The following is a 24,888-nucleotide window of genomic DNA, read 5'->3' as shown; positions in this document are numbered from 1 at the left end:
TTAGATAATGAACTATGCAAACTTCATTATTTGTCATCATTTGAATACCACATAAGTCAGTATATGGGTTAATATTCTGTGCTTGACTTACTCATGATTGTTATTTTTATTAAAATCAAATGAAATTTTAAAATACGGTTCTTTAGTCCTAGTTTCATATGAAGTGGTCAGTAGTGACACATGTGACTAGTGATCATTGTTTCACAAGGACATGTCTAAACTGACTTCTGGTTATGTTGAGAATACATGTTGAGCATTCCTGATTCAAAAACCTGAAATCCAAAACTTTGTGAGCATATGGCTGAACCCAGCCCCCCCACAATTCTGAAATCTGAAATACTTCTGGCTCCAGATATTTAGATAAGGAATACTCAACCTCTAACAACAGCTGTAGTAGATCGGGTTTCAGAGACAAAGTAATTGCATTCAAGTCCTCATTCACTACTTCCTAACTGGATAATACTGGACATTACCAGCATTCTCTAAATCTAAGTTTTTCAGCATTCAATAGAGATGATAAGGCCAGATACAGTGGCACACACCTGTCATCCCAGCAATTTGGGAGGCAAAGGCAGGACGATTGCAAGTCCAAGGACAGTATGGGCAATTTAGCAAGACCCTGTCTCAAAATAAAATTTAAAGTTAAAAGGGCTTGGGGTGTGGCTTAGTCGTAGATGTAAAAACTCTCCAAAGGATAGTTTTTTTTTTAAAGAGAGAGTGAGAGAGGGGGGGAGAGAGAGAGAGAGAATTTTTAATATTTATTTTTTAGTTCTCCGCGGACACAACATCTTTGTTGGTATGTGGTGCTGAGGATCGAACCCGGGCCGCACGCATGCCAGTCGAGCGCACTACCGCTTGAGCCACATCCCCAGCCCAGGAAAGAGTTTTTGCATCTACCACTAAGAGTGCTCCTGGGTTCAATCCTCAGTACCAAAATTGGGGAAGGTAATAATATCTACAGGATTGTTAATGATAAGTGATCGTTTTTTTTTAAATTTTTTTTAAGTTGTAGATGGACACAATACCTTTATTTTGTTCATTTCTTTTTATGCAGTGCTGAGGATCGAACCTGGTGCCTTACCATGCTAGGTGAGTGCTCTACTACTGAAGCACAACCCCAGCCCAATGGTAAGTGACCTTATATACATAAAGCTGCTCTTATAACTTCTGAGGTCTAGTCCTTAATAAATAGCAATTGATGTTACTAATACTATTGTAATAGAATTTTTTTCAGTCTTTCACATATGCCATCTGCAAAGAGAGCTAATGTTTAATTATTAATAATTAATATTTGTTGATAATGATGTGAACAGGACTAAGTTAACCCTGAATAAAGAGGAGTGAAGATGGCCACTGTTGGTGTAGCTTCATAGCTGTCCTGCAGTATTCTCTGAATCAAGGAAAGAATCATTCAGGCACATAACACCACCAGTGTCACAAGATGGCAGCCATTGATTTGTCCCATGGTAAGTCCTACTGATGATCTTGTTCACAGACTCTCCTTCAGGTTCTCCCTGTATGGAGTCCAGTGCTCTCACAGGAAATGTAGTGGAATCCTATGTTTTCAGTCAACCCCTCTGGTGTATATATTCTGGGAAGAAATGCTGTAGAAGCTTCTTCATGATTTAAAAAAAATATTTATTTTTCAGTTGTAGTTGGACACATACCTTTCTTTTATTTATTTATTTTTATGTGGTGCTGAGGATTGAACCCAGGGCCTTGCATGTGCTAGGCAAGGGCTCTACTGCCCCAGTCCCATGATTTTTTTTAATTAGTGCATTATAGTTGTACATAATGGTGGGATTTGTTCTTACATCTTAGTGCATGCACACAGTATAACAATATAATTTGGCCAGTATCACTCCCCAGCACTCCCCCCCCCCTCGCTCCCCTCCTCCCACTCTTTCATGAGTTTTATTGCTATGGGCAAATAGTCACATCTCTCAAGGCTATAGCTTTCCTTATGTATAATGAGACTACTATCCTTTTCCTGTTTGGACAGCCTGGCATATGGTCTCCTTTTCTGGCTCTATGTGAGGCAGACTGCTGGCCTCACACAGGAGTAGTGTGTACTTAATGTCAAGTGTGCAGGGTTATGTGGAAATTTCAAACTAGGATGGAATGACTTCTAGACATGTAAATTGTGGGAATTATGGGCAGCTCTGAGTTCTCATGCAGTGTTAGCTTTTCATTGCTATAATCAAAATACCTAGCAGGAACAATTTAGAGGAAGAAAAGTTTATTTTGGGCTCACGGTTTCAGAGTTAGTCCATGGTTGGCTGTGGGTGCAAGATATGGCAGAACTCCATGGTCAAAGAGTGTGGTGGAGAAAGTGGCTTAGCTCATGGCAACCAGGAAGCAGAGAGTGTGCAGGGAGCTAGGGACAAGCTGTAATCCCCAAGGGCATGCCCCTCACCTTCAAGACACATATTTCCTCTGTCCATGCTCCACCTGCTTACAGCTATACCTAATTGTTTATTTAAATTATTAATCCATCAAATGAATTAATCCATGGATGAGGTTAGAGCTTACATAATCTGATAATTTCACCCCTGAACATTGCCACAATTACCTAACACATGAGCCTCTCAGGGGATACCTCATATGCAAACCACAACACATACCTTATTTCTTTTCCCTGAGGTCTTTTGTAGAGGGACCCAGTTTGCCTTCATGAAGAAAAGACAGAAGCAGAAAGGAAGATGATTGTCTGCCTGCCAAACTGTGATCAGGTATGCAAAGCATGTATCCTTGACATGTTTTCTTCTACTCATAATCATCTTCAGAACTTCTTATTTTTTGAGGTGGGTTCTGAGAGGTGTTTCTCCCTCTGGAATTTTTTTTTGTGTGTCATGTTGTCTAAGTATTTACTGTGTTGCAGTATCAATGAAGTTAACTCTGAATATAGTAGAAAATAATAGAGAAACAGCCTTTATCATAATAGCTTTTAATCTGTGTGGTGGTTCTCAAAATGTGGCCTAACATACATTACCTCAGTTTCCACCTTTCATATACTCAGAAACACAGTTAGGGCCCTGTCATATGTGTTGAAGAAATTCTCCAGGTGACTCTTACATGCTGTAAGGTTTAAGGATCACAGGCGTACTACCTGGGAGTGTGGCTCAGCGGTAGAGTGCTAGCCTAGCATGCACAAGGCCCTGAGTTCCATCCCTACTACTGCAAAACAAAACAAAACAAAACCAATCAGGTGTGATTTTCATTCCCTGTGAGAATGAAGATCACTGTTTCACTCTATTTCCTATTTGGATTAAAAAAAAAAGAAGAAGAAGAAGGTCTTAGTGCTTTGTAAATGTGAACATAAGCCTGAATTTGGAATTTTAGGGGTCAGAAACAACTAATTTTTATGGGACACAGGCAGAGAAGATATTTGTATTTTTAACCTTCTTGAAATAATTTCACTGGTTTCATTAGAGCTTTGGTTCCTGAATCATGAGAAGGTTTATCATCTCTTCCATTAGCTTTTTCCATGAATATGTTTTTCCCTAGGTACAGAATGTCAGATCCTCAAACCCAGCCTGATCTCTTGGTTGGAGCAAGAAGAGTCAAAGATAGTGGAAGGAGGGGTTCTCCAAGGTGAGTGTTCATGGATAATACTCCTGGTCAGTAAATTCACTATAAGTATAAAGAAGAAACTTTTAAAGATGCACTTGATCTCAGAAGCATCAGATCATTTTTATCAGAAGTTAGGAAATCTTCAACCTTCTATAGTCTTTTACTCTCTGCCAACTTAGACTTTTCTATAATCTCACAATATAACCTGTTGCATTTCTTCATTGTTTTGATGTATACTTCTTTATGTTTGTCCCCTTCCAAGATAAATGTTCTTTGTGTTCACCACCAATTTTAACTTTCATAGGATCAACTGGTAATAAATCATATAAAATTTTGATGCCATGTCCTTATCTTTGCCAGATTTTTGACATAGTGAAAATTGTGAAATCTTTTTTTTTGCTTTATTATGTTTAATTTGGAAATAAGTGCAAATGATCTCTACCATTTTCACCTCCTATCTATCATTTCTGTCTCCAGACCCTTATATTTCTTTTTCTCTTACTTTAGAATGGAAAATGGGACTTAAAATCAAAGGGGCTTCACTTCAGCAGAATTTTTTGAGGGAACAGATCTCCAGTGAGATACTTAGGGTAAGACTAACAAGGGGGTATTTCTAATTTTCTATATTTAAAGAAGATTGGGAATTCCATTGTAGAAAATCAGAACAAGAGAGATTTGAGAGAAGTAGCATTGACCTAAGAAGGAGCAATGGCTCTAGAGGCAAAATAGGAATATGAATTTGGGGGTGCCCCAAACCTAACTTGAAACTTGTTGCTCCCAAGTTCCCACAAGTACACATTTCCAGATATGTAACTAGATAGTTTTTAAAAGGTTGTCACTAAACTGTAGAGGTCTTTTCAAGTTTAGAATAGATGGCAGAGTATTCTGGCAAAGTAATCCCAGCAAGAGACCAAGGCAGGAGGATCACAAGTTTGAGGTCAGCCTTGGAAATTTAGTAAGATTCTGTCTGAAAGAATTAGAAGGGTTGGGAATATAGCTCAGTGGTAGAGCACAGGTTTAATTCCCAATACCATGGGGAGGTGGAGAGGAAAAAGAAAATAAAAATAAATAAGCCAGAAGTGGTGTTCACTTATAGTTCCAGCTACTGAGGAAGCTCAGGCAGAAGGTCACTTGAACCCAACATTAAAAGCCAGCCTGTACAACATAAAATCTGTCTCTTAAAAAAGAAAAGAGAGGGGGGGGGAGAGGGAGAGGGAGAAACTGTATGCAAATAATGAAAATTGCAGAAATGGAGATCATCACAATTTTCAGTCTTCAGGTGCATGTAATCTATTAATGAGTCTGAAAAATACTTTTTTTTAAAAAAAATATTTATTTATTTATTTTAGTTCTCAGCCGGCGAACACAACATCTTTGTTGGTATGTGGTGCTGAGGTTCGAACCCGGGCTGCACGCATGCCAGGCGAGCGCACTACCACTTGAGCCACATCCCCAGCCCCTGAAAAATACTTTAACCATTATTCATCCCTTTATGAACAGGCAAGAAGGCACAATGGAGGGGAGCTCTGTGACTGTAAGCCATGTGGAGAATTCATCAGTGGACGTACTTGCCTTACCTCACACATGAGAATGCAAAATACAGGGACCACTTCTGATTGTGATCAACATAGAATAGACTTCTTTCCTTTGCACAAGAGAACCTCTCCTGAAAAGAAACTTTTTTTGAATCATTGTAGGCAAACTTTCAGCTTGCCTCCAAAAGCTGTTTACCAGAAAATATGCACTCAAGATAAACCCTTTGAGTGCAATGATGGTGGGAAAGCTTTTGTTGATCCACTACACCTTCAGGCCCATAGAAGAACTCATAATGGATACAAACTCCATGAACTGAAGGAATACAGGATGGATTTCATTCACTCCTCCAGTATTGCTGTGTGTATACAGACACACAGTGCTGAAAAACCCTACAAGTGTAAGGAATGTGGAAAAGGCTTTAGATATTCTGCATACCTAAATATGCACATGGGAACCCATAGTGGAGATAAACCCTATGAATGTAAGGAATGTGGGAAAGCCTTTACTAGGTCTTGTCAGCTTACTCAGCATAGAAAAACTCACACTGGAGAAAAACCTTATACATGTACAGAATGTGGGAAAGCTTTCACTGTTTCTTCTTGCTTAAGTCAACATGTTAAAATTCACATTGAAAACAAACCCTGTGAACGAAAGAAACATGGGACTGTTTTCAAAACATCTTCATACCTCACTGAACATGTAAAAAACCACACTAGAGAGAAACCCTTTGAATGTATGGTATGTGGAAAATTCTTTAGAAATTCCTCATGCCTTCATAATCACCTTCGAATTCACACTGGAACAAAACCCTTCAAATGTAAAGACTGTGGCAAAGCCTTCACAGGGCATTCTGGCCTTAGGAAACATTTACCAGCTCACACTGGAGAGAAGCCATATGAGTGCAAAGATTGTGGGAAAGCCTTTGCTAGATCCTCCCGCCTCAGCGAACACATAAGAACCCACACTGGAGAGAAGCCCTTTGTATGCTTCAAATGTGGGAAAGCATTTGCTGTTTCCTCAAATCTTAGTGGACATCTGAGGATTCATACAGGAGACAAGCCCTTTGAATTTAAGGAATGTGGGAAAGTATTTACACATTCCTCCAGTCTTAATAATCACATGCGGACTCACAGTGCCAAAAAACCATACATATGTCTACAATGTGGGAAAGCCTTTAAGTTTCCCACATGTGTTACCCTTCACATGAGAATCCACACTGGAGAAAAACCTTATGAATGTGAGCAGTGTGGGAAAACCCTCAGATATTCAAATTCATTTCAATTACATAAAAGAATTCACAGTGGAGAGAAACCCTATGAATGTAAGGAGTGTGGGAAAGCCTTCAGTTCTCCAAGTTCCTTTCACAATCATGAACGAAGGCATGTAGAATAGAAACTGTCAATATAAGAAATGTGGGAAAGCTTTATGGTGTCCCTGTTTACTTCAAAGATTTGGGAAAAAAGAAAACTATGAATGTAAGGAATTTGGAAACATCTTCACTCCTATTTCAGATCTTAATGAACATGTAAGGTGTTGGGGTTTTTAGTCCTCATTCCCTCCTGACCTGCAGGAGAGATAGGGAGAACACGCCCCGGCCAGGACAAGCCAAGAAAGGAGAGGGCTGACTGACGGCCCGCACCCAGCCCTCCCTTGCTGGAGGACAATCAAACGCATCAGGGAGACCAGTCAAGGCTGGAGCTCATTTATTGAGGAAGCACACACAGCTAATATAAGACACAGGAGCCAATCAGGATAAGGGTCAGCAGGGTGAGGAGAGTTCACGTGTACACCCATTCTACAGTCAGTAAGGGGAGACTCGAGCTGTCCACGGGGGCAGAAGGGTTCTGAGCCTATCCTAGAGGTGGTCTGATTTTTCATCACAACCCACGGTAATGCCTTCTGGCTGATCACCAGGTGCCATCTTAGCCATGTGCGGCCCCAAAACCAGGAAGTGAGCATCAGTCTGCAAGTTAGGTTTCCTTTTCTCCATCATAGGTTTCTATTTCTCTGACGTGACGTGCCCTACATAAGGGTTCACAGTGAAGCCAGCCGCTATGTCAGCTGGGATTGTGGAAGAGATTTTGCTAAACTCTATAAACATTTACCTTATACATCAGTAATCTGACTGGAGAAAAACTTTTTGAATGTAGAGAATCTGGTTAATCTTTCCTTAATTCCACAAACCTTAATATGCTCATGGGAACTCACACTGGTGAGAATGTTTGTGATTAAATGTTATGGTTCCCCCTTTTCCAGATTCATATTTTAAAGTCTTAATTCCTAGTTCCTCATAATGTAACTGTATGTGGACGTTAGGTAATTTTAAATGAGTTTGGAAAAAAAATGAGGTGCCCAGTACAATATCATTGATGTCCCTATAAGAGAAAGGACACCTTTACTCCCAGAAGACCATGCAAAGTCACTAGAAAGATAGCTGGCCTTCTGCAAATCCAGGACAGAGGTCTGGAACATGACCTTCTGTTAGGGGCTCCAGAGGAAACCAACCTGCCCATGCCTTGATATTGAACTTTCAGTCTCCACAAATAAATGCCAATAAATTTGTCTTGTTTAAGTCACTCTGTCTATGCTATTTTGTTATGACAACCATGGAAAACTAATACAGTAAAAAATGCAGAAAACACTTTAGATAATTCCCACAAATGATGGTATTCATGTACAAACCCATATGCAGAGAAACCTTGGGACAAGGAAATGTGGGAAAGTCTTCATTCAGTTTTCAACCCTTTGAAAACATTTAAGAAGTCACACAGGAAAGAAGTTCTATGAATGTGAGATATTTGAAAAAGCCTTTACTCCTTTATCTATTCTTAACATGCACTTCTGACTCCAATAGACCCTACATAAAGAAGTTTCTTATGAAAGTAAGACATGTGACCTTACAAACATTTAGTCACGTAGACAAGTTCCTTTAAAAGAGCTTTGATTACAATTTTTTAAAATTGAAATAATATTTGTGTGTGTGTGTGTGTTGAGAATTGAATCGATGACTTTGCACATGTCATTACATTTTTAGACCTCTGCTTGAAAGGCATATGTGAAGCTTACTAATTCTACAAGGCTTATTGGGGTTTTTACACATCTGAAATTACTGTAAATATAATCTGGGTATGTATTATAACTTTTAAATATTTCAGCATGGCATAATAATCATGACATTTCACACTGGACAAAAATCCATGTAAGGATTATGGTGTAGCTTTATTATTGCATAAGTCTTTATATCTATATAAGAATTCACCCTGGTGGAGAGCCATTTGAGTATAAAGTATGCAGACGGTCCTTCACTTGCTCCTTATATTTACCATTTATAACCACAGTTCAGAGCTGTATAAATGAGTATGGGAAATGCTGTCAGAATGTCCTAATAGTGCAGCATATAAATCACAGTGAGACCACACAATCTATAAAATGTAGAAAGCCCTTTGCTGATATCTCAGGGGCTAATTAAATAAGACTTTGCAGTAGAGAAAACTATCTTAAGATATGTTGAAAAAAATGTTCACTTGTCAGAATGGAGCAAAATCATATACATACACACATACAAATAAATAATTTTTTGTGGTACTGGGGATTGAACCCAGGGGTGCTCTACCACTGAGCTGCATTTCCAGCCCCCCCTTTTTATTTTATTTTATTTTGAGGCATGGCCTCTGTAAGTTATTGATGCTGGCCTTAAACTTACAATCCTCCTGCCTCAGTCTCCAGAGTCACTGGAATTACAGGTGTGCCACCACATCTGGTTAGAACTATGACTTTTTTAAATCAATTGAGAATATATTTAACCATTCTAATAGTTGTTGTTTTGTTTTTTTAAAAAATAGACTTTGTTTTAGAGCAGTTTTATCTTCATGGCATCATTTTACAGAAGATAGAAAGATTTCCTGTATACCCACTGCTACCATACATGTAGCTCCTGCTAATACCAGAGAGGTACTTTTGATAGAAGTGACACTTCATCCAAAGTCCATAATTTACATTAGGGTTCACTTCTAATGTTAAATAGTCTGTGGGGTTGGACAAATGTATGGTGATCCACATCCACCATTGTACAACACTTCTTAGTGCTCTGTCTTTCCATTCTTCCTTCTAACCCCTGGCAACCACTGGTTGGACATTTTACTGTCCCTGTAATTTTGTCATTTCCAGAATGTTACTGATTAGAATCACACAGTATGTAGTCTTTTCATTCTTTGTATAGGTAATAAGCTATTATGTTTCCTCCAGTCTGTTCATGGGCTGATAGCTCATTTCATTTCATCACTGGGGAATTTTACTTTGTGTGAATGTACCACAATTAATCCACTTTCTGAAGGACATTTTAGTTTCTTCTAAATTTTTGTGATTATGAATTAAGCTGGTATAAATTATAATGCTATAAACATTTTTTGTGTATATATGTAAGTTGTCAACTTTGGGTAAATGCCAAGGACAGCAATTGCTGGATTGAATGGTACCTTTAGTTTTGTGAAAAAAATAGTCATGGTGATTGGAAAAGGTCTGCCTGCTTAACAGATTGGCATGGGGCATACAGCTTTGACATTAACCTCTTGTATCTGGGATGTTGTTAGTCCTGGCTGGCTACATCACCCCGCCCCTCCCCGAGCAGGCCATTTGATTTCCCATTGGCCAAAGGCCTCATTGGGGATAATCCATGCTTCTCTTTCCCCCCTGGTGCTGGTATGGAGTGTAGGGTCTTATGCATGCTAGATCAGCACTCTACCACTGAGCTACATAAATGCATACCCCTCTCTGTTTTTTTCTTTCATAGTTTGAGTAGCCTCTCACACCAGCAGCTTTCCATCCCAGTGCTCTCTGGTACTTCTCACAAAGTGTGGACTTCGGTTCTTTACTGAGGACATTAGGAAGGACCAGAGAGCTATGTCCTTCCATAGATGTTAACAGCTGAAAGGCAGCATTGCATAGAAGAGTTCTGTAGTGAGGTTAGATGTTTCTTGTGAGACTTGAGGAGTAGGGAGGGACCAATTTGCATTGTGTGCAAGATGTGAAGAGACTGTTCTGTCCCTGATGCACTTTGTGTTTTGTGTGGGGTGAGACAGGAGTTAAATTTCATTTTACTACATATGAATTTCCAGTTTTCCCAGCACCATTTGTTGAAGAGACTATCTTTTCCTCAATGTATGATTATGGAGCCTTTATCTAGTGTAAGATAACTATGTATATGTATGAGTTTGTCTGACACTAGTGCCTTTAAGGTCTATAATACAGTACATGAATCCAAATGCTTGGTGCAAAGGTCAGGCAAAGAGCAGGGTAGTGGTGGGGACTTTACATCTGTCTCAACAAGCCATGTCTTGGTTGCTAGAGCAAAACCTGGTTTGGGCTCAATAAACATGCTCAAACAACCCACACCCTTAACCGGTGTTGAGCTGTCTTCAACCCACAGTAACTCTCAGAGACCTTGGTTGCAGGGTAGATCTGGAGGTTATGTAATTGATCACTTCAGGACATGGAAACCCAAGGTGAAATCTCTATATAGGTGACTCTTAGAGGTTCTGGCCTCCCCAGCCCTATGTCATAGACTTCATCTTTGGTAAGAGTCTCGTTGGATAATAAAGGCAAAAGCCCACTTTTGCTGGCAAGCCATTGGTGCGCAGTAATATCTGTGTTCAAGCCTGTTTGGCCTATCTAATGGTGTCTGCCTAGTAATAGGGCATTCTTAGTTTTTGTTTTTTAATTTTTTTTTAGTTGTAGAGGGGCACATGATATCTTTGTTTATTAATTTTTTATGTAGTGCTGATGATCAAACCAGTGTCTCATACATGCTAGGCAAGCACTCTGCCACAGAGCCATAGCCCCAGCCCTGCATTCTTAGTTTTGATTGGCTGCAGTAGCCAATGTTTTGAGTCCAGTGACTACTTTGCCCTTGGGATCTACAGGAATGACACAGGATAAAGGCTTTTAAAATGCTGGTTTTGGTGTTGTGGGTGTAGTTCAGTGGTGTAACATGTCCTTAGCATATGTGAGGCCCTGGGTTCAGCAACCCCAGCACCCAAAAGGTGTTTAGTGTTAGATGTTTTACTCATTTAATCCAATGAATGATTGACCAATAATTTAAAAAAATTAACAAATTCTTTAGTGTAGCATCTGATTTATTACTAATTTTAAAATCTAATCCTTTAAAAATCTAAAATTTACCAGATGATTGAAAATGCCTTAAACTTCGTTTCTGATGTATACATCAATTAAAAAAAAATCAATTGAAGGTATTGAACCCAGTAGTAGGCCTTGGTGTCATTCACACAATGTTGGTTTTGTAGGCATGCAATTTTAATTTTGATTGTGATAGGATCTCACAGCTGAGTTTGCCTTGAGTCCTGCAAGAGACTTTGAAATTGGACTTTTCAACAATGCAGTTCTGGTAAGACTTCGAGATGCTTGGAAATGGTATAAAAGCATTTTCTGTGGTGAGGTGGGTATGAGGCTAGGAGCAGAATGCTACACTTTAGACTTGGAATGTCCCTCAAAAGCTCTATATTAAAGTGTTAAGTCTACAGCTTGGTCTTATGAAGGGGAGGGCAGTGTAAAATATGTGGACCTAGTGGGAGGTTTTAGGTCACTGGAGGTGTGCCCTTGAAGGGTATAGTGGGAACCCAGCCATTTCTCTTCTTTGCTCCCTGGCCATGAGTGAACAGCTTTGGTCCACCATGTGCTTCCTGCCTTGCCATCAACCCAGAAGCACTGGGGCCAATCAATTATGGACTGAAACCACCCAAATTGTGAGCAAAAATCAGCTTTTTTGAAACTTTATGAATGATCATTTCAGGTATTTTGGAATAGTAATGGAAAGCTAACAGACTATTTCATGGCTAATAAGAAACAGTATTTTATATTTTATTTTTTAAGATTTTTTTTTAGTTATTTGGATCAAACCCAGTGCTTCACACATGCCAGGTGAATGCTCGATCACTGAGCCCCAACCCTAGCCCAATGAAACAGTATTTGAAATTGCATGAATCTGTAGAATTTTTTCTAGTTCTTTTAGTTATAGATAAAATTAGGATCCATTTTGACATAATTATACAAACATGGAATGTATTTGCTCTAATTCAGTCCCCAGCACTTCCCATTTCCCTTTCCTCCACTCTACTAATCTTTCTTGCATGAGTTTTATGGCTTGATAGGGATGTGATATCAAAATTATTTCAGGATGTAAAAATTAATAACCTCTGAAAGTTGTTAGATGTATGAGAATTTGCTGGCTAAGTTTGATGCTACTGTAGCAATTAAAGAAAAAAATCAGGGATCCAACATGGCCGCTGACGAGGAAGCAGCGATTTCAATGTCTCCACATTAACGGGATCAGAAAGACCCTTTGGAACAGTGGCAGTCTACCTAATGAGGAACTTCTAGCAAAATTCCGTGAAGAGGGGTCCTGCCAGGAATTGGTAGGTGTATTAGAAGTGTCAGTTTGTGGCCGCCGGGACTCGGGGCCCGGGGACTGCAGTACTTGCCGGAGAGGGGCTGTCGCCTCCCCGGCCCCGGGCGCCGCTGGAGCCGCGAGCCGGAGAGACACGGAGCGGGCTGCGGTGCGGCTAGAAGCCGGGAACGCCGGGGGCGGAGAGAGCGACCGGGGCAGCGCTGGCTGTGGAGGCCTCGGCGGAGAGAGGCGCGGGAGCCCGAGGCTGAGACACACCGGAGGGAGCAGAGCGAGCGCCCTGCCATCATCCCGAAATAGCAAGAAGAGGAAGATGGTGGCGGGAAGTGAGTAAGCCTCTCCATGCTCCGCGCCCCACACCGCCGCGTCTGAAAACCTGAGACAGACAGCTGCGACTCAGCATTAATCCATCCGGCTGAGGCAGCTGGTCAGCCCTTCCCATCCTATGGAGGTGGATGCCTGCCGGGCCTTCGTGGGTAGTGGCCGCAGGTTCCAGGCGGGGCTTGGGAGAGACAGTGGGGACCCGCCCGTTGCATTGGTCGCCCGGCAGGGGGAGGCGAACTGTCGCCGTTTGCGGGGGACACCTCTGTGGCGGAGGGCTGGCGTCGCAGGACTGCGGCAGAGGAGATAACTTCATTGAAGCCTGCTGCTACAGGTGTGTGGTTCCCTGGCTTTCCCTCTCCACGTATCGGGGAAACCTTAAGGGCCCCTCCCAGCTCTCCCGTGAATGCTACAGCCAGCCCGAGGGAGTCAGAGGTGGTGCGGGACCCGTGGCGTGGGACTGACTACTGAGGTCTCTTGCACCAGCTATGGGGGAGTGGCTACCGGAGGGCAAGTAAAATTCGCTGAGGATTCTCAGCCCCAAGCTCTACAAACTTAGGTTCTGAGGGAATGGCAATCTGGAGGAGTGAGCCCAGTCGTTCATGAAAACAGGGCTCCCGGGAGCAGCAGACCTGGCCTGTAGCCAGTATTGTGGTGAGAGGGGCCTGGCTAGAGGAAAAGTGGAAGTGATTGGACACAAGAGGAGGCCCTAGGCACTCAGGATTGGAGACTCGCCCAGTCTGGGAGGAGCTGCTGCACAGTGATTGGTTCCCGCGTACTGACAGGAGAGACTTGACCTGGTGGGCACAGCGCCACCTAGTGGAAGAGAAGTTAATCAAACTCTAAGACGGCATTGATTAGTTTTTTTTTCTTTTTTTCTTTTTTTTCTTCTTTCTCTTCTAATTTTAATTTTAATTTTTTAAAAATTATTATTATTATTTTTTAAATTTTTTTCTTTTTTTAGTTCCTATTTCTTTCTTCTTTTGTCTTTTCATTTTTCTTATCCCCCCCTTCCTTGAATTCTACCTGCCTACTCTCATTCTCTTTAGTGACTTCTTCCCTTTCCTTCTAATACCTTTCCTCCCAAGCATCAAATAAATTTATAGGAATAAACAGTAACTCAGCAGTCAAACAGAACAAGAAGCAACATGAGCAGCTTCAAGAAGCAAGGAAGAAAAGGAGTACAAACAATGCAGGACAGCCTAAATATTCAGGAGGACCTAGAGTCATCAGAAAAATGGTCATATAAAGACCTCAAGGAACACCTTAGACAGATGGAATGGAACCTTAAGGAGGATACAAGACAGCAAATTCAAGCAGCGAAAGAACACATTGAGAATTAATTACATAAACAGCTAAAAGAAGAAGTTAAGCATCTTTATCAGGAGATAGAGATTATAAAAAATAATCAAACAATAATTCTAGAAATGAAGGAAATGATAAACCAAATTAAAAACTCAATTGAGAGTATCACTAATAGAGTGGAGCAAGTAGAAACCAGAATGTCAGATAATGAAGACAAAATATACCGTCTTGAAAAGAGTCTAGCCAACTCAGAAAGGCTGGTAAAAAATCACGAGAAAAACATCCAAGAGTTATGGGATAACATGAAGAAACCAAACTTACGAGTCATTGGGATAGAAGAAGGTACAGAGATTCAAACCAAGGGAATGAGAAACCTGCTGAATGAAATAATTACAGAAAACTTTCCAGAAATAAAAAAGGAAACAGATATACAAATTGAAGATGCATACAGGACACCGAGCACACAAAATCACAGTAGACCAACGCCAAGACACATTGTTATGAAGATATCCAATATACAGAACAAAGAGAAAATATTAAAAGCTACAAGAGAAAGGAGACAGATTACATTTAGGGGTAAACCAATACGGTTAACAACGGATTTTTCATCACAGACACTGAAAACAAGAAGGTCATGGAACAATGTATTTCAAACACTGAAAGACAATGGATGCCAACCAAGAATTCTGTATCCAGCAAAATTAAGCTTCAGGTATGACAACAAAATAAAGATCTTTCATGATAAACAAAAGTTAAAAGAATTTGCAGCCAGAAAACCAGCATTGCAAAGCATTTTGAGCAAAACACTACACGAGGAAGAAATGAAAAACAATAACCAAAACCATCAGTGGGAAGTGCCTCAGTAAAGACAGAGGGCGAGGGGAAAGATAATCACGGAGAAACAAACTAAATTTTTTTTTTTTTTTTAGAAAGGATAAACAATCAAACATGGATGGAAGTTCAAACCATATATCAATAGTAACTCTGAATGTTAATGGCCTAAACTCTCCAATAAAGCGACATAGGCTGGTATCATGGATTAAAAAAAACAAATCCAACAATATGCTGCCTCCAGGAGACACATCTGATTGGAAAAGACATACACAGGCTGAAGGTGAAAGGATGGGAAAAAATATACCACGTACACAGTTCTCGTAAGCAAGCAGGAGTGGCCATCCTCATATCGAATAAAATCGACTTCAAGACTAAGTTAATCAAAAGGGATAAAGAAGGTCATTATATACTGTTAAAAGGAACCATTCACCAACAAGACATAACAATTATCAATATTTATGCACCAAACAATGGTGCTGCGACATTCATAAAACAAATTCTCCTCAAGTTCAAGAATCAAATAGACCACAACACAATAATCATGGGTGACTTCAACACACCTCTCTCACCATTGGACAGATCCTCCAAACAAAAATTGAATAAAGAAACTATAGAACTCAATATCATAATCAATAACCTAGACTTAACTGACATATATAGAATATATCAACCATCATCAAATGGATATACTTTTTTCTCAGCAGCACATGGATCCTTCTCAAAAATAGACCATACATTATGCCATAGGGCAACCCTCAGTAAATATAAAGGGGTGGAGATAATACCATGCATTTTATCTGATCATAATGGAATGAAACTGGAAATCAATGATAAAAGAAGGAAGGAAAAATCCTACATCACATGGAAAATGAACAATATGTTACTGAATGATCAATGGGTTACAGAAGACATAAAGGAGAAAATAAAAAAATTCTTAGAGATAAATGAAAATACAGACACAACATATCGGAATCTATGGGACACAATGAAAGCAGTTTTAAGAGGAAAATTCATCGCCTGGTGGTCATTCCTCAAAAAAAGAAAAAACCAACAAATAAATGAGCTCACACTTCATCTCAAAGCCCTAGAAAAGGAAGAGCAAAACAACAGCAAATGTAGCAGAAGGCTAGAAATAATTAAAATCAGAGCAGAAATCAATGAAATTGAAACAAAAGAAACTATTGAAAAAATTAACAAAACTAAAAGTTGGTTCTTCAAAAAAATAAATAAGATCGACAGACCTTTAGCCATGCTAACGAAGAGAAGAAGAGAGAGAACTCAAATTACTAACATACGGGATGAAAAAGGCAATATCACAACAGATGCTACAGAAATACAGAAGACAATTAGAAATTATTTTGAAAACCTATATTCCAACAAAATAGAAGATAGTGAAGACATCGATAAATTTCTTAAGTCATATGATTTACCCAGACTGAGTCAGGAGGATACACACAATTTGAACAGACCAATATCAATGGATGAAATTGAAGAAGCCATCAAAAGACTACCAACCAAGAAAAGCCCAGGACCGGATGGGTATACAGCGAAGTTTTACAAAACCTTTAAAGAAGAATTAATACCAATACTTTTCAAGTTATTTCAGGAAATAGAAAAAGAGGGAGCTCTTCCAAATTCATTCTATGAGGCCAACATCACCCTGATTCCGAAACCAGACAAAGACACCTCAAAGAAAGAAAACTACAGACCAATATCTCTAATGAACCTAGATGCAAAAATCCTCAATAAAATTCTGGCGAATCGAATACAAAAACACATCAAAAAAATTGTGCACCATGATCAAGTAGGATTCATCCCTGGGATGCAAGGATGGTTCAACATACGGAAATCAATAAATGTTATTCACCACATCAATAGACTTAAAGATAAGAACCATATGATCATCTCGATAGATGCAGAGAAAGCATTTGACAAAGTACAGCATCCCTTTATGTTCAAAACATTAGAAAAATTAGGGATAACAGGAACTTACCTTGACATTGTAAAAGCTATCTATGCTAAGCCTCAGGCTAGCATCATTCTGAATGGACAAAAGTTGAAGGCATTCCCTCTAAAATCCGGAACAAGACAGGGATGCCCTCTATCTCCACTTCTATTCAATATAGTTCTCGAAACACTGGCCAGAGCAATTAGACAGACGAAAGAAATTAAAGGCATAAAAATTGGAAAAGAAGAACTTAAATTATCACTATTTGCAGATGACATGATTCTATACCTAGAAGACCCAAAAGGGTCTACAAAGAAACTACTAGAACTAATAAATGAATTCAGCAAAGTGGCAGGATATAAAATCAACACGCATAAATCAAAGGCATTTCTGTATATCAGCGACAAAACTTCTGAAACGGAAATGAGGAAAAACACTCCATTCACAATATCCTCAAAAAAAATAAAATACTTGGGAATTAACCTAACAAAAGAGGTGAAAGATTTATATAATGGAAACTACAGAACCCTAAAGAGAGAAGTTGATGAAGATCTTAGAAGATGGAAAAACATACCCTGTTCATGGATAGGCAGAACTAACATCATCAAAATGGCGATATTACCAAAAGTTCTCTATAGGTTTAATGCAATGCCAATCAAAATCCCAACGGCATATCTTGTAGAAATTGATAAAGCAATCATGAAATTCATATGGAAAAATAAAAGACCCAGAATAGCAAAAGCAATTCTAAACAGGAAGTGTGAATCAGGTGGTATAGCGATACCAGATTTCAAACTATATTACAGAGCAATAGTGACAAAAACAGCTTGGAACTGGTACCAAAACAGGCGGGTGGACCAATGGTATAGAATAGAGGACACAGAGACTAATCCACAAAGTTACAACTATCTTATATTTGATAAAGGAGCTAAAAGCATGCAATGGAGGAAGGATAGCATCTTCAACAAATGGTGTTGGGAAAACTGGAAATCCATATGCAACAAAATGAAACTGAATCCCTTTCTCTCGCTATGCACAAAAGTTAACTCAAAATGGATCAAGGAGCTTGATATCAAATCAGAGACTCTGCGTCTGATAGAAGAAAAAGTTGGCTCCGATCTACAGATTGTGGGGTCAGGCTCCAAATTCCTTAATAGGACACCCATAGCACAAGAGTTAACAACAAGAATCAACAAATGGGACTTAATTAAACTTAGAAGTTTTTTCTCAGCAAGAGAAACAATAAGAGAGGTAAATAGGGAGCCTACATCCTGGGAACAAATTTTTACTCCTCACACTTCAGATAGAGCCCTAATATCCAGAGTATACAAAGAACTCAAAAAATCAGACAATAAGATAACAAATAACCCAATCAACAAATGGGCCAAGGACCTGAACAGACACTTCTCAGAGGAGGATATACAATCAATCAACAAGTACATGAAAAAATGCTCACCATCTCTAGCAGTCAGAGAAATGCAAATCAAAACCACCCTAAGATACCATCTCACTCCAGTAAGATTGGCAGCCACTATGAAGTCAAACAACAACAAGTGCTGGCGAGGATGTGGAGAAAAGGGTACACTTGTACATTGCTGGTGGGACTGCAAATTGGTGCAGCCAATTTGGAAAGCAGTTTGGAGATTCCTGGGAAAGATGGGAATGGAACCACCATTTGACCCTGCTATTGCCCTTCTCGGACTATTCCCTGAAGACCTTAAAAGAGCATGCTACAGGGATACTGCCACATCGATGTTCATAGCAGCACAATTCACAATAGCTAGACTGTGGAACCAACCCAGATTCCCTTCAATAGATGAATGGATAAAAAAAATGTGGCATCTATACACAATGGAGTACTATGCAGCAATAAAAAATGACAAAATCATAGAATTTGCAGGGAAATGGATGGCACTAGAGCAGATTATGCTTAGTGAAGCTAGCCAATCCCTAAAAAACAAATACCAAATGTCTTCTTTGATATAATGAGAGCAACTATGAACAGAGCAGGGAGGAAGAGTAGGAAGAAAAGAGTAACATTAATCAGTGACATGAGATGGGAGGGAAAGGGAGAGATGAGGAAAATTGCATGGAAATGAAGGGAGACCCTCATTGCTATACAAAATTACATATAAAAGGTTGTGAGGGGAATGGGAAAATAAACAAGGAGAGAAATGAATTACAGTAGATGGGGTAGAGAGAGAAGAAGGGAGGGGAGGGGAGGGGAGGGGGGATAGTAGGGGATAGGAAAGGTAGCAGAATACAACAATTACTAATAGGGCATTATGTAAAATTGTGGATGTGTAACCGACGTGATTCTGCAATCTGCATTTGGGGTAAAATTGGGGGTTCATAACCCACTTCAATCTAATGTATGAAGTATGATATGTCAAGAGCTTTGTAAAGTTGTGAACAACCAATTAAAAAAAATAGGAAAGACAATGGAATGAATGTGACATAATTTTCCTGTGTACATACATGAATACACCACAGTAAATCCCACCATTGTGTACATCTACAAAACTGGAACCCTAAAAAGAATAAAATATCCGTACATGCATAATTTTATCAAAAAAAAATAAAGAAAAAAATCAGACTATAGATCCTGCTGTCTCAGACAGACTTTAATATCATATTTAAAAATTTTGTCTGATATTTTTACATGAAAATGCAAAACTACAGAAGATTCTGGTATAATGCTTCAGAAAAGCCCTTTGTCCTGAAGCTGTGTCAAATTTATTGTTTTCCCTTTCATTCCAAATAATGCTACAAAGTGAAGGGGAGGGATTTTTAGTCATACAGATGTCTTGCTTTATGTCTGTCATTTCTACCCTGAGGGGGGGGGGTAAATACCCTTGAATCTTTTTTTTTAATATTTATTTTTTAGTTGGACACAATATCTTTATTTATTTTTATGTGGTGCTGAGGATCGAACCCAGGCCCTCGAATGTGCTAGGCAAATGATCTACCGGTGAGCCACAACCCCAGCCCCACCCTTGAATCTTTAACTTTAGTAATTTGGAAGTTTGGCTACAGCTATGTGAACAGCAGCAAACAGTCTGTCTCAAGATGGTGGAATGAGACATTATTACCGTTACCCTATGTACAGGTTTGATTGAATCAATGGTGTGACTCTACATCCAAAGAAATGGAAATTTGAGATCTGTTTGTGTACAACGAGTCAAAATGCATTCTTCTGTTATGTATAACTAATTAGAATTTCAAACAAAAAGAGTCTATCTCAAGCAGAATGCACATACTTAGAAGAATGTGACTGCTGAAGGGTGGCAATGTGTTGCAGCTACTTAGGAACTCAGTTCAGGACCAGGAGTAGATGGGTATTTTCGTTTCTCACTTTAGAAGTTTCAATATTTAAATTTTAACAGCAAATTAGAGCTTTTCATAGAGTTAGGTATCCCTCCAGATTTAAGGTCATATGTTTGTTATGAATAGTAATACAGAAAATATGAGTATAACTTCCATTATTGCAGAGAGAATTAAGTAGTGCCCAAGCCCAAGTTCCTGTCAAGAGGCGGTAAAATCCCTCTAAATTCAACATGATAAACTTCAGATGTATTAACTGGCACAGCATCTTTAAGTTATTTCAATTGAGGAACATCATTTTCCTTGATTTCTCTTAGAATTGGTTCAATTAGGATGTGGAGAAAGACAGTATTGTTTGACAAAATTGAGTCCTCTAAAGCAAAAAAAAAAAAAAAAAAAAAAAAATCTGAACAAAAAGGGAAATTCCAGGAATGGCTTATTTAATGGCTTGCTGAATGAAGGACCCAGATTCTCTCTGGTCTTTCTTTTTACCTCAGCATGTATCTTTGGGGAACCACTCTGAATGACCCATGCCTTCCAACCTGAAGTGAGAGGCTCTGAGGGATCACTACATTTCCTAGTGACTTGGGCATTGTCCTGGTTCTGGAAGTTGAGGGTGTGTCTTCAGATGTAGGTGTGTCACCCATGGGGTTGAGCTACACTCACCTGTTCCTTTGTAATACTACCCCTTTGCCCTGTTTGGGATAGAATGTTTCATGGAAATGCCCTTTGTGTATCCCCTTCTCTTGCTCTGCCTTTGGGTGTGGCCTTCCTAGATGTCAGTCAACATGCTGACAGCAGATATCAGGAAGCTAGACTCAATACCCTGAAACCTGACCACTTGCCTCATTTGAATGGCTTCTCCTCAATGAAAGGGTTCAGCACAAGCTCTCTCTCTCTCTCTCTCTTTCTGTGGACACTTAAAGTCAGAGGAGCCGTCACAGGACCAAAGAAAAAGGTATCTCTGTCTCTTGTGTGGTTGCTTAGTGCAGGCCAGTTCATCATCGTTATTTCCTTTATCATTAAATGCCCTCTTAGTCTATCTTTGTCTGGTGTCAATATATACTGGATTGCTTGTTTTCTTTTTTTTTTTCTTACAGTATTGTGGATTGAACTTAGTGGTACTGTACTACTGACCTACATCCCCAACTCCATTTATTTTTTATTTTGAGACAGGGTCTCACTAAGTTGCTGGGGTTGGACTTGAACTTCTGATCTTCCTTTAGCTTCCTGAATAGCTTGGATTACATGCATGGACTACCATACCTGGCTATTCCACCTTTGTTAAGTATAGTGCATGCATGGTATTTCCTCCTACATAAAAAAAAAGTGACCTAATGTTTAAAATGCTTCTCATAAACAGCTTTTCAAAAAACAATTAGCAGGCATAATGGAACACAGCTGTAACCCCAGCAATTTGGAAGACTAAGCCAGGAGTATTAAAAGTTTGAGATCAGCCTGGACACGTTCGACTCTGTCTCAAAATAAAAAGTAAAAAAAAAAAAAGGGTTGGGGAAAGTAGGTTAGTGGTGACAAGCCTTTGGGTTCAACCCCCAGTACCACAAACAAAAACAAAAACCAGTCTATTGATAATTCTAGTTTTCTAATTGGGATGTTTTGTCCATTCATAGTAAATGTAATTACTGGATTTTAAGCTAGGCTTGGTGGCACACACCTGTAATCCCAGTGTCTTGGGAGGCTGAGACTGAAGGACTGAGGGTTCAAAGCCAGCCTCAGCAAAAGTGAGGTGCTAAGTGACTCAGTGAGACCCTGACTCTAAATAAAATACAAAATGGGCTGGAGATGTGACTCAGTGGTTGAGTGCCCCTGAATTTAATCCTTGGTATGCTGTCCCCCGCCCAAAAAAATAATTTTTGGATGTTAGATTTAACCATGCCATTTGCTATTTTATATTTTTCCCCCATGGTTTTGCTTTTGGATTGATCCAAGTGCTTTTTATTCTTAAACATTAAATGCTAGTTTTTTTGTTAAACCATTTTGTATTGTTACTAATCCATCTGTCCCACTGTCTCAGATGTGGAACACCTATATAAACTTAAATACAAAATTTAATTATGTGACATAATTATATAATATAGGTGAATGTAATTATAATATTAACTAATATCATAATATATATAAGCTCTAAATTATGGTTTCTGACCCATTTGAATGCACCTGTGTCAATTTTGTTGAAATATTTGCAGAATTGAAAACGTGGAACAGGTTAATTATTCCTCTAAAGCAGGGTCTGAGACAGAATTAAGCCCTACTGCCCTAAGGAATTCATTGCATGTAATGAATATGCATCAGAATGTACCATTCTAGAATTCAGAAAACAGTCATTCACAAAATTTTCCTATGGGATTTACTGGCAGAACTCTAGTTGAGAAAAGCTACTTTATTAAGATATCCTTATTAAATCTACATTAAATTAGTATTTTATCACCTCAACAAACGAGATAACGTAATTCCATTTTCTTTCTCATCCTTGAATCTATTGTCATTTTACTTTTCCTCATGTTATAAATTCATACATTATTTAAACAATCAGTAGTTTTAAAATTTTTCAAAAATTGTATTTTATATCGACCCACCTATTTGCTTTTCCATGTTCTTCAATTTCATTCCATAAATCTGTGCCTCAACTGGGATTATTTCCCTTTGTGTGAAACACTTCCTGCAGTATTCCTTGTAGCTGTAATCTACTGGCAGTTGATCTCATCAGCTTTTTTTTTTTTGTCTGAAAATACAGTTAGTGTTTATTATTTTTGCAGTGCTGGAGATGGAACCCATGGACTTGATCATGCTACACGAGTGTTCTACTGTGCTACGCCCCCAGTTCTAAATCTTTACTTTTGAAGGATTTGAAGAGTACATAATTCTAGTTTTGAGTTCTTTGCCTGCTTTAAAGATACAATTTCATTTTCTCCTGCTTTAATGTCTGCTGACAAGTCAGCTATGATTCTTTCAAATGTCTTTTTCTTTCTCTTTATTCCTTTAAGATTCTTTAATTTTTTAACAGATTGATTATGATTTTTGTAGATATGGTTTTCTTTGCATTTATCCTGCTTGGGTGTGCTGAACTTCTTGAATCTGTGGGTTCAATTTTAGAAAGCACTCATTGTTTTATGTTCTTAGGCTTGCAGTATTTCTGTTAATATGTTTTTGAATTCACTGACTGCCCCTCGCCCCGTGTCAAGCCCACTTACAGAATTTATTTCAGTGATAAGAATTTTCACTTCTAAGATATCTATTTGTTTCTACTTTAGATATTCTATACTTCTATACTGTAGTTCTATGTTATTTCATCCATCTAAATTTTTTCTTGTTTTACTATACTTGTGATAATTCTGAAGTCCTTGTCTGCTAATTCCTATTGTCTATGGGCCAACTTATATTGGTTCTTTTTTTCTTCTGATTACTTTAAAATTTATTTTTAATTTTAGTTGGACACAATATCTTTATTTTACATTTATGTGGTGCTGAGGATTAAACCCAGTGCCTTATGCATGATAGGCAAGCACTCTACCACTGAGCTACAACCTCAACCCCTCTTATAATTATTGATAAGATTATCCTGCTGCGGGGCTGGGGATGTGGCTCAAGTGGTAGTGCGCTCGCCTGGCATGCGTGCGGCCCGGGTTCGATCCTCAGCACCACATACAAACTAAGATGTTATGTTCGCCGAAAACTAAAAAATAAATATTAAAATTCTCTCTCCTCTCTCTCTCTCTCCTTACTCTCTCTTTAAAAAAAAAAGATTATCCTGCTGCTTCATATGGCACTTAATTTTTAAAATTGTGTGTGGATATTACATATAAAAGAACCTCAAAATTTGAAAAAAGAAAAGTGGCTTTCTCCTGGAAGGGAATCACCTTTCTCTGTCAACTCATCAGTTTCAACCATTCAGAGGTTGAGATGGGGCAGTCAGTTTCAGTTCACTTCTGGTTTCAACCATCTTGGGAATAAGAGCTTTCCTGTGACTGTTTCAGGCCATGTGGTCTGTCAGGAATCTAAATACAGAAACAGGAAAAACTCATTTCTTTCTAGGCTGGTGCCCAGCCTCTCATGCTCCTGTACACTCAGCAAAAGCTTCAGGGGGGATAAAAAGTACTGTAAGGAAATACCAGTTCTGAGGATCATCCCTACTACAGTGCACGGTAACCCAGTGAGGCCACACATACTTCACTGGTCTTTCATTCTTCAGTGAAGTTCCCCTGCCTGTGGAGCCTGATCTTCCACCAGCCTGTTCCCAACCAGGGAAAAACAAAGAGGGCCTCATCCTTCTCTGCCCTGTAATTCCTGTACCCTCTTTGTGTCCGCAGATCTCCAGTCTTTAAAGATGTTAAACCACAATTGTTTGTTTTTCCAGTTGCTACAATGGATTCAGAAGGGTCCAGTAAACCTTCCCCATCCAATCTTGAAGTGGAGCTGTACAACTCTGGAACTTTCAAAATCTCAAATCAATCAGTTTAGAACCAAATCATTTCTAAATTGAATCCTCCAATAAATGTATTATTTTTAATATTTTTAATTATTGTTGGACACAATACCTCTATTTTATTTATTCATTTTTATGTGATGCTGAGGGTTGAACCCAGGGCCTTGCATGTCCTAGGCGAGTACT

General features: G+C 39.1%; 1 protein-coding gene across 4 annotated transcripts in view; it reads left to right on the top strand.

The window, feature by feature from the left end:
* Positions 1–1,031: 1,031 nt before the first annotated feature.
* The window catches only part of LOC308645900 (uncharacterized protein), a 41,844-nt gene continuing 17,987 nt past the window's right edge, over positions 1,032–24,888 (top strand). Inside the window, exons 1-6 of one of the 4 annotated variants that reach the window (XM_081288350.1) lie at positions 1,032–1,128; positions 1,314–1,466; positions 2,655–2,732; positions 3,508–3,594; positions 4,081–4,163; positions 5,074–7,718. In XM_081288350.1, the coding sequence (XP_081144476.1) occupies positions 4,089–4,163; positions 5,074–6,501 (1,503 nt within the window). In that variant the 5' untranslated portion in view covers positions 1,032–1,128; positions 1,314–1,466; positions 2,655–2,732; positions 3,508–3,594; positions 4,081–4,088 and the 3' untranslated portion in view covers positions 6,502–7,718. Of the gene's footprint in view, positions 1,129–1,313; positions 1,467–2,643; positions 2,733–3,507; positions 3,595–4,080; positions 4,164–5,073; positions 7,719–24,888 lie in introns of those variants that run through there. The other 3 variants (XM_081288349.1, XM_081288351.1, XR_014021288.1) reach the window with 3 other exon arrangements.

Source organism: Spermophilus citellus (assembly GCF_964194105.1).
Source record: "Spermophilus citellus genome assembly, chromosome: 3".
Lineage (NCBI taxonomy): Eukaryota > Metazoa > Chordata > Mammalia > Rodentia > Sciuridae > Spermophilus > Spermophilus citellus.
Note: the sequence above shows the minus strand (reverse complement) of the source record. Positions and strands in the feature narration are given on the sequence as shown.